Raw genomic sequence first — 14,898 nt, 5'->3', positions numbered from 1 at the left:
ATTTCTACCTCTGTGATGAAACACCAGGACCAAAAAACAAGTTTGGGAGGAAAGAGTTTATTTGGCTTTCACTCGCAGATCATCCATTTCAGATAGTCCATTGCTGGGGCAAGTCAGGACAGGAATTCAAGCAGGGCTGGAACCTGGAGGCAGGAGCTGATGCAGAGGCCATGGAGAGGTGCTGTGTACTGGCTTGCTCCCCGTAGCCTGTCAGCCTGCTTTCTTATAGAACCCAGGACCACCAGCCCAGGGATGGTACCGTTCACCATGAGCTGGGCTCTTCCCCACTGATTACTAATTGAGGAACTGCCCTACAGCTGGAGGGATTTTCTCAACTGAGGCTCCTTCCTTCCCTCCTTCCTTTTTTGAAATTAATCATTTTTATTCATTTACATTTCAAATTATATCCCCCTTTCTGGTTACCCCTCCACACACACCCCATCCCATCCTCCTTCCTCCCCCTCGCCTCTATGAGAGTGCTCCTTCACCCACTCCCCCACTCAACGCCTAACGGCTTTAGCATCCTCCTATGCTGAGGCATCAAGCCTCCACAGAACCAAGGGCTTCCCCTCCTACTGATGTCAGATAAGGTCATCCTCTGCTACATATGTATGTGGAGCCATGGCTCCATGTATAATCTTTAGTTGGTGGTCTAGTCCCTGGGAGCTCTGGGTGTTCCAGTTAGCTGATATTGTTCTTTCTATGGGGTTGCAGTCCCCTTCAGCCCCTTCAGTCCTTCCCTTAGCTCTTCCATTGGAGTCCCTGGGGGTCAGTCCGATGGTTGGCTGTGAGTATCCTTTCTTTCGATTGACTCTAACTTGTGCCAAGTTGAGACGCAGAGCCAGCCAGTACAGCGTGGCAGTAAATACAGATGTGCTAACATTCCTTCAAGATTCTTACTCTGATTCTCTTGAATAAAATTGAAAAGTGGGATCTTTGGATTACATGCCAGTCCTATTAGTTTATTATTAGCATGCTGAAAAGCCTAGATTCTACATATGAGAGAAAACACATAAAGTTTGTCCTTCTGGGCTTGAGTTATTTTACTTAGCATGGTCATCTTCATTTTCATTTATTCCCACAAATGACCTGGCTAGCCAGCAAGCCCCAAGGATCTATTTGTCTCCGCCCTTCAGTGTTTGAGTCACGGACGGACATGCCCAGATTTTATGTGTGCTGGAGATCCAGGCTTGGGTTCCTCCAGGTGCACAGCAGGTGCACAGCAGGTGCACAGCAGGTACACAGCAGGTGCACAGCAGGTGCACAGCAGGTGCACAGCAGGTGCACAGCAGGTGCACAGCAGGTGCACAGCAGGTGCTGTGACTTTCTTACCCTGCCTCCTTCTTGCCTTTCCATTTACTTCTTTATTTATTCTGAGGCCATGTATCACTCTGTATCTAGGCTGGCCTGGAGTTCAGCCCCCTCCTGCTGGAGCCTCCCAATGCTACAATTACAGCTGTGTGTTTCCACAAACAATCCTTTCTTTTTGGTGCATTTTAAATTAAGTTTCATTGTCTGGTTCACATTGTCTATGATATTTTGACATGTTGGTTATTCACTAGAAATATTTGCTCACAGTTATTTTAAGACCTATAAATAGAAAGTGCATACATAAATATTTATTCAGTGAGTCTTGACAAAGGTAACTCATATCCTTTTTTACTATACAGACATGTGGCTGGATGTGGTAGAATACACTAGTAATGCCAGGGCACAGGAGGGAGAGGTAGGAAGAGGCCATGTTTTTTAAGGCCCTCTTGGGCTATATAGCAAGTTCAAGGCCAGCCTGGGCCATATATCCAGACCTTGCTATAGCCTCTTCAAATCTCAAATCCCTCTCAAAGAAAACCTCAAACAATATAGAGCGTCACCTCCCCAGTCAATTCCTATCCTCTCTCCTACCCTGGAAATGATCACAGTTCTGATTATTTTTTTCCAGTTTTGCCCACTCTCTGGGCTGGAGTACATTTCACAGACTCCAGAGACGTTGCTGCCATGGGGTGTCTCCACAGTACGAATATTGGCACCATGCTCTCTCTCTCACTGGTGCAGATGTTTTGTGTGTGTGTGTGTATGTGTAAATAGGTTTGAAGGTTTTAGTTTTAATTTTGTTTTTAATCACAGAGTAAATTTATATGTAAAATGAACAGTGGAAGCCAGGTCCTCTCATTCCATTGCTACAGTAGCTCAGAGCTATAACTTCAGAGGAAAACAAGGCCAAAGTGAGACTATTTAAAATGGATTTTACTTCAGAATTTCATGCATGCATATAATGTGTCTTATCAAATCTACCCCCATTCTGTTCCATCCCTCCAAGTCCTGTTATGTTTTTCATACCACTTTTCCCTCCCAACTTCATATGCTCTTTCTTTTAATGTTTTTTTAATCTTATGCATATGGGTGTTTTGTTTGCATGTATGTCTGTGTACCACTATGCCTAGTGCCTGAGGAGGCCAGAAGAGGGGATCAGATGCTCTGAAGTTGGAGTTACAGGTGATCTTGAGCCTTAGATCCTCAGGAAGAGCAGCCAGTGCTTTTAACCCCTGAGCCCATTCTCCAGCTCTATGTGTGTCCCCTACCCCATACCCTACTGAATCCACTAAGTACTGCTAGTGTGAGCATGAGCCTGCAGAGCCTCTTGGGGACGGCATGCCTGGGGAAGACTGAAAGAGAGGGTATCTTATATGTGCACGTGTGTGTTCATCCACAGTCTGGTTAGAAGCAAATGCAAAATGGATTGTGCTATTCTACTTTCATTGTTGTTTATATTTTTTTTCCTCATGGGATTGAAACTAAAGGTGATTATTAGTGGGAACAGCTAGTAAGCTAGGGATCTCTAACTTGCCATATTACAGGTAATTTCAAAGCAAGTATCCTTGCAGTGAAACAATACCAGAGGCCCCAAGGATATGCACACAAACCTTTCTTTTCCCTCTTCCTTATTTGTTTGTTTGACAGGGTTTCTCTATGTAACAGTCCTGGCTGTCCTGGTACTCACTTCGTAGACCAGGCTGGCCTCTGGGATTAAAGGCATTCACCACTACTTCCAATCACCATTTTCTTTTTAAAGAAGTGTGTGTATGTGTGTGTCTGTGTGTGTGTGTGTACACTGACACACTGACATATAGATCTCAAGTAATGGATTTTTAGGTATGAACAAGCACAGTAAACTTAGATATCAAACTCTAGGCTGGCAAGGTAGCTCAGCTGGAAAAAATGCTTCCCACTAAGTCTGCCACCAGACTTCAGTCTTCAGAACCCTCATGGTGGCTGGAAAGATGCGACTTCTTCAAACTGTACTCTCACCTATCCACACACACTTGGCACACACACTCCTGTGACCTGAGTTTGCTTCCTGGGACTCATGTGGTGGAAGAGAGAACTGACTTCTGAGGTTGTCCCCTGAGCGCCACATGAGCACGGTGGTGTAGGATTCCTGCCTCCCTCAAGGAAGATAAGTGTAACAAAAGAGATCACTTGGTTGATCAGTAGTCAATGTCTGCATTTTTCTGTCTATGTAAATGAGGACTGGATGAGCCGAACAGTATATTTTTATTTCTTTTTTTTTTTTTTTTTTTGTAAAACTTTCAGTTTTCTTTAGGAAACTCAGATAATCCAGAAAAGCTTGGGTATTGTTTGGAGATTGTGTGTTCCTTAATATATTTTTTAAAAGGTGACAAATACTGTTTTTTTTGGTTTGTTTGTTTTTTTGTTTTTTTTTTTTTTTGTTTTGCTTAAATGTTGTAAACGACGCAGCAGGAACTGCAGGGTTCCTCTTTTCTATTCTAGAAGCCCTTTGGTTTCTAAAATAAAAACAAAATGTTTTACTATTGCTCAATTACTTCGAGTTATAGCAAAATATTTTTCCTTATAGAGTTGTAGTCCTTAATCTGGACTATACGTTGGAACTATTTGCCTATTTAAATATATATATGCAGAGAGTTTACTAGTTTTCCCAAACCAAACTCCTACATACACGATGTTGGCTAAAGAGACTGAGGATGGGATTTTGGGACTGTACAGGTAATCACTGTGTGCACAAGATAAGTTTTAAGTCATCTGAATTCCTTGAAAAGTATGGGCTGTAAAGAAGAGAGTCTGTGCCTTGGCTAACTGAGCCACAGACTTCTCTATTTCCTCTCATCTTCCCTCCCTCAGCGGATCATAGGCTCCCACGTCTCCCCTGGGCTCCAGTACTTCGGGCAGTCTCTGAGCGGGGGCAAGGATCTCACAATGGATGGCTTGATGGACCTGGCTGTTGGGGCGCAGGGGCATCTTCTGCTGCTCAGGTGAGAGGCCCTCTCATTGCACCAGGCTTCCCCCTTGGAAGGTCTCTGCTGGTTCCTGATGGCCCTCTGATGCCCCTCTAGAGCCCAGCCCGTGCTGAGACTGGAGGCAACCATGGAATTCAGCCCCAAGAAAGTAGCAAGGAGTGTGTTTGTATGCCAAGAACAAGTATTAAAAAACAAGGATGCTGGGGAGGTCAGAGTCTGCCTCCGTGTCCGCAAGAACACCAAGGACCGTCTGCGCGAAGGTAAGATGTGCTGGGTAAACCTGGTTTACAGGACAGTGTCTCATCTCGGTCTGCCCAGCTTTCTAGTAGAAGGAAATTCTGATCGGCGCTGGCTAGAATGAGTGGGACAGTCCCCCCAAAACGCTAGCTCTCGCTCTCTTGCCCTTGCCCTTCTTCTCCCTCTCTTCTTCTCCCTTTCTATTTCCCCTCTCTCCCTCCTTCAGTCCTTCCTTCCTTCCTTCCTTTATCCTCTTTTTTTTTTAAATGTAAGGATATCTGTTCATATTTTTGTATTTTTACTATGTATGGAAGCACTCATATAGTCACACACAACATGTAGTACTATAATAGCACATGTTTAAAATGTACATAGATTGTGTTATACTTTATGTATGTATCTGAAACTCTCTCTTTTTACTTAACACAATAATAGTGGACCACAGGAGTGCACCACTCCACCCAGTTTTATGTGGTGCCGAGTAAGAACTGCACCCAGAACCTTGTGTACGCTAGACAATCAATTTTAACAACGGAGTGATATCCCCAACATATTGAGTTTAAATATATTAAATTTATTAATTACATACCAAAATGTTTTTTAAATAATTATTTTAAACACAAAATTAGAGAGCAATGGGAGACTGATCTATCATAGTGTTAGACAAGTTTACCTCCTTTCCAAGCAGGTTTCACCCAGTGGTCTTTGTTTTTCTTTTCTTTGCCAAGGAATCTTTAAAAATTACTTTAAAGAAAGATTTATTATATTTTAAATTATGTGTATATCTCTTTGATTATGTCCATGTGTCTGTGTAGGAATGTGCTCAGGAGTGTGGGTACCTACAGAGTCCAGAAGGGAGTGCTGGGTCTCTGGAGCTGATGTCACAGGCAACTGTGAGCTGTCTAATGTGGGCGCTGGGAGCAGGATTCCTGTTTTCTGTGAGAGCAGCATGTGCCTATAACCACCAAGCCACCTCTCCAGGCCCTTAATTCAACTCACTGTGTAGCCCTGGCTGGCCTCGAACCTACTATGTATACTTTACTGGTCTGGATCTTACCGAGATCCATTTGCCTCTACCTCCCTGTCCTGGAGTAAAGGTGTATTGCCACCACACCTAGCTTCAATGACTTTGAAATCCTTAAAATGGTAATTTTATTTATATGTTCATACACTTACATGTGAAAATCAGAGGACAGCTTCTGAAAGTCTGTTCTCTTTTTCCAACATGTAAGACTTGTTGGAAACATGTAAGACTTGGGTACACAATTCATGTAGTGTGGTTTGGCAGCAGACACCTCTGCACACTGAGCCATTTTGCCAGCCCACCTCAAGAATGTTAAGACAAACATGAAGGTCATACCATTTTCCTTCTTCACCTATAAACATCTTTGAAGTAGGAACATTGTCTTTTCAGGGTTTCATACATGTATACAATGTATCTTGGCTAGAGTCATTTCCATTACTCTTACCTGACCTTTTACTCAATTCCTTATTTTTCCAACTAGTCCTTGTGCTATGCTCATATAAATTTTATTTTTTTTTTACTTTTTTTTTTGTGACCCACTGAATCTAATGCTTGTGTGAGCAGGAATGGGAAGCTATTTATTGGAGAACAGAGAAACTTAGCAGTGGCTACCCCACTGAGGAAAATGACCACCATACCCTGGCAACTGCCAATAGCATCCCAAGGAAGAGTGGAACCTCACGAGGCCCCTCCCACTCATGACAGAGTGCTGTGGAGTTCTTGTGTAGGTAACCAGAGCTGACGTGGGGTCGTGCATGCCACGGCTATACCATATCCAGAATTTTTGTCTCACAGGACTCCCCCATCCTTTGCTATTACATTGTTTCCACTCCCTCTTTCCTGAAGTTTCCTTGGCCCTGGGAGGAAGTAATAGAGATGTCCAATATAATTATTTTTTAATTTTAAAAGGCAACATTTTAATTAATTTTTTGAGAATTTCATATAATGTATCTTGATGATATTCAACCTTCAATCCTCTTTTCAGTTACACCCCCATCTCCCTATCCACTCAAGTTCGTGTCCTTTAAAAAAAAACATTAAGAGGCTAGGCATGGTGGCACACACCTTTAATCCCAGCATTCAGGGGGCAGAGGCAGGCAGATCTCTGTGAGTTTGAGGCCAGCCTAATTTACAAAGTGAGTTCAGAACAGCCAGGGTTTCAGAGATAAACCCTGTCTCAAGGGCTGGTGAGATGGCTCAGTGGGTAAGAGCACCCGACTGCTCTTCCGAAGGTCTGGAGTTCAAATCCCAGCAACCACAGGGTGGCTCACAACCGTCTGTAACGAGATCTGACTCCCTCTTCTGGAGTGTCTGAGGACAGCTACAGTGTACTTACATATAATAAATAAATAAATAAATAAATAAATAAATAAACAAATCAATCTTTAAAAAAAACCCTGTCTCAAATAAACAAACAAACATCCCCCTTAACAAAAACCAAACCCCAGAAATCATTGAGTCTAATTTGTGTTGGGGAAATGGGCCACGTAGTTTGGTTGATCTACTAAGGGGCCACATCCTCACATGAAACTCCTCCCCCTTTGCTATCAATTGCCAGTAGTTCCCTCAGCTAGGGGTGGGACTTCCTGCTCTCTGGCCTCAACTCCAGACTGCATTTTGTCTGTGAGTTCATTTATCAACTGCCTTATTGTAACTGAAAAAAGACTCTTTTCCTGTAGTCATCATGATCCTAGATTTCAAATCACACTATAGATTCGTGGTAATAAATGGGACGGTCCTGCCACAACAACAGACACATTGTCCAAAGGACTAGAACTGAGGATATACATAGAAGTTCATGTTTTCATAGTCATGTGATTTTTTTAAACAAAGAAGCCAACAATACACATGGGAGAAAAGGTAACATCTTCAGCAATGGTGCTGGCCAACCCGATTGCTTCGTGTAGAAGAGTGAAAATGGATCCATTTTCTGACCCTGCTCAGAATTCAACAGCAAATGCATCAAGAACCCCAACAAAAGAGCAGCAGAGTTCATCTTTATTAGTTAGCTTATGACATTGACTTTCTTTAGTAGCATTTTCATGCACACATCCTTTTGGTTGCCCCATCTCCCTGTTGCTGACCAATCCCCACCTAATTCCTTCCACGCCATTCCCCCAACCCCGCAGTTCTCTCTGCACTTCCGTATCACATAGGTTCCATTGCCCTCTGCGCTCCTGTCTCTTAATGCCTCCATTATCCTCCCATGCTCCCCTCGCTAATGTTTTGTCCTCTGCATACACTCACTCCCATCAGAAGTGAGATCCCATTAGAAAGTAGAAGTCCACATAGAACACTTGGTGTTTATCATTGAGCCTGCCTCAGCTTGCTTAAGACAATATTCTCCTGTTTCATCCATTTTCAAACAGTTCATTTCCAAGCGAGGGAGAACTGATTTGGGAGGTTGAATTGATCAAGTTAAATACGTTTTCTGTTGCCAATGGTCTGCCTTCTTTCCCTGTCCATGTGCTTAGAGAGTAGGATTGTGCTTTTGTGGGCGAATAGCAGTGGCTGACCTGGTGAGAAACAGGAAGAGGAGAAAAGATATTTTTTCTAGTTTCATTCTTATTGGTCCAGGGGTCAGAAAAGCCAGTTTGTTTTAGAGGCTAGAGAACAGTAGGGAGAAGGGATCATGCAATCTACATAGGAATTCCTCTCATGTCATTTACTCCTAAGCTGTTAATGTTCAGACTAGTAGCCAAACTGGCAAGTGACAAAGGCAAAGGACAAAACAAACAACAATAAAAAAATCAAAAACAAAATTACTTTTCTAACATCTTACAGAAGAGCCACAACTTTTGGAGGATTTAGTGTACAATACTCTCCTCCTCCTCCTCCTCCTCTTCTTCTTCCTCATCCTCCTCTTCTTCTTCCTCCTCCTCTTCCTCTTCCTCCTCTTCCTCCTTCTCCTCCTCCTCCTCTTCCTCCTCCTCCCCTTCCTCCCCTTCCTCCTCTTCCTCCTCCTCCTCCTTCCTTTTCCTCCTTCTTCTTCCTCTTCCTCCTCCTTCTTCCTCTTCCTCTTCTTCCTCCTCCTCCTTTTCCTTCTCCTTCCTCCTCCCCTCTTTTTCATCCCCTTCTCCTTCCTACTTGAGATATAATTAAATTACTTATAAAGAATAATTGTTCTTATTCTTACTTCGAAAGTAATGAATTAAGATGCAGTGGGGTCAGATGATATGTGGATAATCCCACATCTTGCAGCCAAGTTGTAGCCACAGATCTCTGTCCACCTGGTTCCTAATCACTGTGCCCTCTCCTTTCAGGAGATATCCGGAGCACTGTCACTTACGACCTGGCTTTAGACCCTGGCCGCCCACGTATCCGTGCCTTCTTTGATGAGACAAAGAACAGCACACGCAGGCGCATCCAGGTCTTTGGATTGATGCCGAAATGTGAAACCCTGAAGCTAATTTTACCGGTGAGATGGCAAATGGCAGATCTCCTGACTGAGGGTGGGATGGTCTTAGGAAACTGAAGAAGGTAGGCCCTTCTATCCCTACCATCTCTTAGGACTGCGTGGAAGACTCAGTGAGCCCCATCATCCTGCGCCTCAATTATACACTGGTTGGGGAGCCCTTGCGGTCCTTTGGGAACCTCCGACCAGTTCTGGCTGTGGATGCTCAGAGGTTCTTCACAGCTATGGTGAGTCTCGGAGGTGGGGCTTTGCAGGAGTAGAGAAATAGAGCAGGGTGCACTTGCTAGAACACTGCTACTTTATGCCATTTCATTTAGACATTTTGTTGTATTGCGCCTTTAATCATTTCCTATACCTTCCTTTTGATCATGCTCTTTCCAGTTTCCCTTTGAGAAAAATTGCGGCAATGACAGCATCTGCCAAGACGATCTCAGCATCACCATGAGTGCCATGGGGTGAGCTTCTTTCTGTTATTGATTCCCTCAAACCTGAATCAATGTGTCCATGGCCTCTGAGGGAGCCTAGGCTTCTTCAGAGATATTTGTGGGGCACAAGGTTCCTAGTGCCTGCTCTGCTCACAGCCCTATTTCTCCAAGTGCCTGCAGCTTCTCTCCATTCAAACAGACTTGCTTCAGGGATGCCCTTGATGCCTCATGCCTGTCTTGCTATTCTCACAGCTTGGACACTTTGGTGGTAGGAGGCCCCCAGGACTTTAACTTGAGTGTGACTCTGAGAAATGATGGTGAGGATTCCTACGGGACCCAGGTTACCGTCTACTACCCATCTGGCTTATCTTACCGGAAGGATTCAGCAAGCCAGGTAACCAAATCTTCTCCAGTCTCTTGGCTCTGGTTTCCTCAACCCCATGGCTCGCAGTTGACCGTACTACATCTGTCTGCCTTCCTTCCAGAACCCGCTCACCAAGAAACCTTGGTTTGTAAAGCCTGCTGAGTCCAGCTCTTCTGAAGGGCACGGGGCTCTGAAGAGTACCACCTGGAACATAAACCATCCAATCTTTCCTGCTAATTCTGAGGTCAGAGCTCCACCCCCTGCTGTCTTCTGTCCTCTGTCGTCACGTGGGATTCTTGTCTTTCTCTTATCATTTCTTCTCTGGTGCATTAAACCAGCTGTAATGAGTTGTAAAAACATCCCACAAACTCACCCACTGCGTACAACCCAGTGGTTTCTAGGCATTCTCAGAGTTATGCTTCCATCAAACACTCTCACCAGTCTGAGACCCTGCTAATAGCCCCTGGGGGCTGCGAGTTGACCTTCTCTGCACGGACTCACCTCTCCCGCATATCCCCCATCCACAGACACAGATGGGGTTCTATATGGTTGGCTTCTTCCATCAGCCGTTACATTTTTAAGGATCAATTACATGTGATCCTTTCTTTCTTTCTTTTTTAAATTTCTGAACAATATTCTTTGTGCAGGCAGATCATGTTTGATTTACCCTGTTCAGTGGTTGGCGAACAATTGTGTTGTTCATTCTTTACTATTTTTAATCACTGTCTCCATTCTCCAATGCTAGGTCACATTTAATGTCACATTTGATGTGGACTCTCATGCCTCCTTTGGGAACAAACTGCTCCTCAAAGCCATTGTGGCCAGGTACCTCTTCCCACATATGACAGTCATCCTCCGTCTAAGGCCCGGCCCCTCATCCAGGATGAGCCCTTTTCTTCTCTGGTTCTCTGTCTTGATGACTAATTTATTCCACAAGCACTAACTGAGTACAGACCTATGTGCCAGGTATTGTGTCAAGTGCTAGGGGCAATGGCAATGAAGAAGATAGCCGTGGCTCCCTCCCTCACAGATGCTCAATGATACTGACAGCTGAGGAAACTGGTAACCGTAAGATAGTATAAAATAAATGATCAAGTGGTGGTAGTGATTGGGATGCCCAGTGTTGAGAGAAGATTCCTGAAGTATTTACGTTGTAAGTCAAGCAAAGGCATAGATAGAAAGAAACACACACCAGGCAAACCTGGAGCTTGGAGCTATCTAGGCAGGCTTCACAACAGTGTAGGCAGGGCCTGGGAGATGGCTCAGTAGGTGGAGACTGATGCCTTCCATTCTGTCCCTGGAAGCCATGTTAAAGGTGGAAGGAGAGAACCTACTACAAAGTTGTCTTCTACCCTATAACATATGTGCTGTGGTGTGTATGAACCCATCTGCCACCCACAACAGCAGTAAGCATAGATAGAGATTTGCTGAGATGACTCACCAGGTAAGGCAGTCAAGTCTGACGGCCCAGGTTCAACCCCTGGAACCCACATGGTGGATGGAGCAAACCAACTCCCATATGTTGTTTTCCGACCTCCGAGAGGTGGAGCAGGTTAAGGATAGTAGACATGGAGGCAGCTGGATGCAGAGGGTCAGGGGAGGGGGATGGGAAGGCTGATTCTCAGTTCTTAGAGGTGGCTAAAAACTTCTTTCCTTTCAGTGAGAACAACATGTCCAAGACCCACAAAACTGAGTTTCAGTTGGAGCTGCCTGTGAAGTACGCCATCTACATGATTGTCACCAGGTGCTGCTCCACCCCATGTGCCCATCAGGGTGGTCACCACCAGCTTTGTCTTTGTGTTTATACACTGCCTTATGTTGTGGGTATATACATGTGCCTGTGTGGAGGAATGGTGTGTGCATGCCCAAACCCACGCTCTCAGTGTCTGACAGTCATTGCCCCTGAGGGCTGCATTGCCACCCTCCTAGTCTCTGTACATTCAGTTCAAGCCCCCTTCTCAGGACACCTTCATGTTCTGCCACCTGCTGTCCCCTCTTTTTTCTTTTAGTGATGAGAGTTCTATCAGATATCTCAACTTCACGGCTTCAGAGATGACCAGTAAGGTCATACAGCATCAGTACCAGGTGAGGAGCAGGGCAAGCCTGGGTCCTGAAAGGATACTGAGAAGGGAAGTTGATGTAAAGAGAAGGCAGAAAGCGATCATAGGAAGCATGAATACTGAGTTTCCTGTGTGTCAGGGGCAGTGCCAAGTTTGCTCTACACCCTTCCCCTACATGTGCATACACACACTCACACACATACATGCACACATATACACTCACACCATATACATGCACTCTCCTCCAAACACACATACACACAGATGCATACACACACACACACACACACACACTTCCTCTTTGAGTCTATTAGGCCCCTGAACACTCTTGCTGTCCCTTGTTTATAGATGTAAAAACTAAGGGTCAGAGAGACTCATGAACTATATCTAAATTCTCACACCAGGTCAGTGGCAGAGCTAGAACTTAGGATGAAGCAGTCTGGCGTTCATTTACATACTCTCTGAAGAGCAGGGTGCTTAGACTTTTTTCAGTGATCTGGGAAGTAGGAAATAAGGAGTCAACTCCAAGAGCTAGCCACACCACAAGGCTTGAGCCCTCACTCCCTCCTTTCTGACATAGTTCAACAACCTGGGCCAGAGGAGCCTCCCTGTCAGTGTGGTCTTCTGGATCCCTGTTCAGATCAACAATGTGACCATATGGGATCATCCCCAGGTCATCTTCTCCCAGGTGAGTCCAGCCGGGTCCCCAAAGTTCAGGTCTTATTAAAGATCTGTTTCTTGCCTTTTCGGACCCTCTCTTTGGCCCAGACTGTTACCCTGCTGGGCAGGACCAGAATCCAGCACTCTTTTCTGTCTGTCTTTCCTCAGAACCTTTCAAATGCCTGTCACACTGAGCAGAAATTCCCCTCTCACTCCAATTTCCGGGATCAGCTTGAAAGGACCCCAGTGCTGGTAAGAACATGGCGGGCTCCAGCCTCAAGGCCACACACATGGTCATCATGGCCTTCCTCAGTCTTAGTCATCTGTTTCTTTGGCCTTCCTCTTCCAGAACTGCTCCGTTGCAGTCTGTAAGAGAATGCAGTGTGACCTCCCATCCTTCAACACTCAGGAAATATTCAATGTCACCCTCAAGGGCAACCTATCATTTGACTGGTACATCAAGGTATGTTGTGTTCAGAGACTCTCTGGGTAGAGCCGTCATAGTCCAGCACCCAGACCTGCCTTCCACTTCGCTTTCCCCCACAGACTTCCCATGGTCACCTCCTGCTTGTGAGCAGTGCCGAGATCCTGTTTAATGACTCTGCGTTTGCCCTGCTTCCAGGGCAGGAGTCGTATGTGAGGTCTAAGGTACTCATCTCAGACGTGGGTGGAGTGGGGTGGAACTGTTTGAAGGGAGGAGGAAGCTGGGGTGGTGGATCTCATCTTTGGGCTGGCAAGAGAAGCAAGCGGGAAGAGGAGTGAGGCCTGGGGTTGGCGGTGTGGATTGTTGGGAGTGGTCAACCCTTGAGCTCAGGAACTCTCCAGAAGTTTGAGGTGTGTCTCTCCTGCTGTACCCTGTTTCTCTTCTTTCTTCCCTAGACAGAGACCAAAGTGGAGCCATATGAAGTTCACAATCCTGTACCACTCATTGTAGGCAGCTCCATTGGGGGGCTGGTGCTCTTGGCTCTCATCACTGCTGGCCTATACAAGGTGCTTCTTCATGGTTCTTTCTGTCCCATCTCCCCACTCCTTAGCCGCTCCATTATTGGGATAGACTCAGTATTGTTGCTAACTACACGATCTTGGGTCACGATTTCTTGGGCCTGGATTCCTTTTTTTGTAAAACAATTCTATGAACACCCATTTTCCAAAGAAAATTAGCTTAATACATGCAGAGCAACTAGGACGGCTCCTGGTTTACAATGACCACCTTATAAAGAGTGATTCTTCTATTTTATACTGTTCGCCTAACCCCAGCATTGATGCTGTTTCTCTCCCTGCCTGACTTCCCTAGATCCCTTTTATTTTCTGCCCTGTCAATCTTTGTCCTGTGTAGTCATCTTGTCTGTCTGTCTGTCTCTCTGTCTCTCTGTGTGTCTCTGTCTCCCCCACCCCTCTCCTTTTTGTTTTGTCTGATCTTGACCTGCAACCATGGATTCTGTGTCTTTATCCTGACAGCTTGGCTTTTTCAAGCGGCAGTACAAGGACATGATGAATGAAGCTGCCCCCCAAGACGCCCCACCTCAGTAACGGCCTTTTCTCCACGCAGTGACCTCCCAGCAACAAGCAGGTCTAGACGGTCAGACCAACACCGAAGCTGATGGACACATATGTTGTTGCTGTGATGTCTTATACAAAAATGGAATGTGTGTGTGTGTGTGTGTGAGAGAGAGAGAGAGAGAGAGAGAGAGAGAGAGAGAGAGAGAGAGAAGAGAGAGCAAGCTCTGTGTGTGGCTCACACATTTCTTGCCTGTGGCCAATGCCTTAAATGCATCCTCTTGGAAGGAAAGGCATCTCTTGGGTTTCCTAGTGTGTTAGGGAAGCCGCTAATGGGTCCTTCTCTGGGCAAGGCTATGGGAGCCTTGTGGATAAGCATAGGTAACTGCTGTGCTGTCCTCTCTGAAGGAGGTAATATTTCCTTGCTTGTGTGAGCTGCAGACTTGCAAGGGTTTAGGTACTGAGAATACAAGAGAGGTTAGAATAGAGAACTGGAAAGCCAACGGAGATGTTCAGTGAAGAATGAGAAGCCTCCTACCATCTAGTCATTTATTAGGGGGTGGGGAGGATGCAGCTCACAGCACAGTGCTCACCTGGAAGATGCAAGGCCTTGGGCTCAGCATGCGACAGTGAAAACCAAGGCAAAGAAAAAAACAAACCAAACCAAAAGTGTAAGTGAAAAGACTCCCTTCCTAGCTGTTGGGGTCTCTCCTTAGGGATATTAAAGGGTATATGTTTAGAATCTATTCCACAAAGACTGTAGGTACCTGTACACACACACTGTTTTAAACAAGTGGCAACACACTTTTTTACTATTATGAATGTTGTCTTTTTATTAATATGCTCAAATAAATTTATATAAGTTATAAAGTAGCTCAGAGTATTTCCCTAAATGTATTTAACATTTAGTGTAGTCTCCTTTGGATATATAATGTCCAGCCA

At 45.1% G+C, this 14,898-nt stretch overlaps 1 protein-coding gene across 2 annotated transcripts in view; it reads left to right on the top strand.

The window, feature by feature from the left end:
- LOC110298307 (integrin alpha-M) overlaps positions 1 to 14,898 on the top strand; it is a 53,687-nt gene extending 38,789 nt beyond the window's left edge. For both annotated transcript variants that reach the window (XM_021167472.3, XM_021167473.3), the window contains exons 15-30: positions 4,159 to 4,289; positions 4,371 to 4,534; positions 8,799 to 8,953; positions 9,046 to 9,177; positions 9,332 to 9,405; positions 9,628 to 9,769; positions 9,861 to 9,983; positions 10,485 to 10,564; positions 11,400 to 11,483; positions 11,749 to 11,824; positions 12,380 to 12,487; positions 12,628 to 12,711; positions 12,809 to 12,922; positions 13,006 to 13,107; positions 13,339 to 13,449; positions 13,918 to 14,898. In XM_021167472.3, the coding sequence (XP_021023131.1) occupies positions 4,159 to 4,289; positions 4,371 to 4,534; positions 8,799 to 8,953; positions 9,046 to 9,177; positions 9,332 to 9,405; positions 9,628 to 9,769; positions 9,861 to 9,983; positions 10,485 to 10,564; positions 11,400 to 11,483; positions 11,749 to 11,824; positions 12,380 to 12,487; positions 12,628 to 12,711; positions 12,809 to 12,922; positions 13,006 to 13,107; positions 13,339 to 13,449; positions 13,918 to 13,989 (1,752 nt within the window). In that variant the 3' untranslated portion in view covers positions 13,990 to 14,898. The remainder of the gene's footprint in view (positions 1 to 4,158; positions 4,290 to 4,370; positions 4,535 to 8,798; positions 8,954 to 9,045; positions 9,178 to 9,331; positions 9,406 to 9,627; positions 9,770 to 9,860; positions 9,984 to 10,484; positions 10,565 to 11,399; positions 11,484 to 11,748; positions 11,825 to 12,379; positions 12,488 to 12,627; positions 12,712 to 12,808; positions 12,923 to 13,005; positions 13,108 to 13,338; positions 13,450 to 13,917) is intronic.

The sequence above is a fragment of the Mus caroli genome, unplaced genomic scaffold, assembly GCF_978045245.1.
Source record: "Mus caroli unplaced genomic scaffold, Mus_caroli_1 scaffold_8, whole genome shotgun sequence".
NCBI classification, from domain to species: Eukaryota; Metazoa; Chordata; class Mammalia; order Rodentia; family Muridae; genus Mus; species Mus caroli.
Note: the sequence above shows the minus strand (reverse complement) of the source record. Positions and strands in the feature narration are given on the sequence as shown.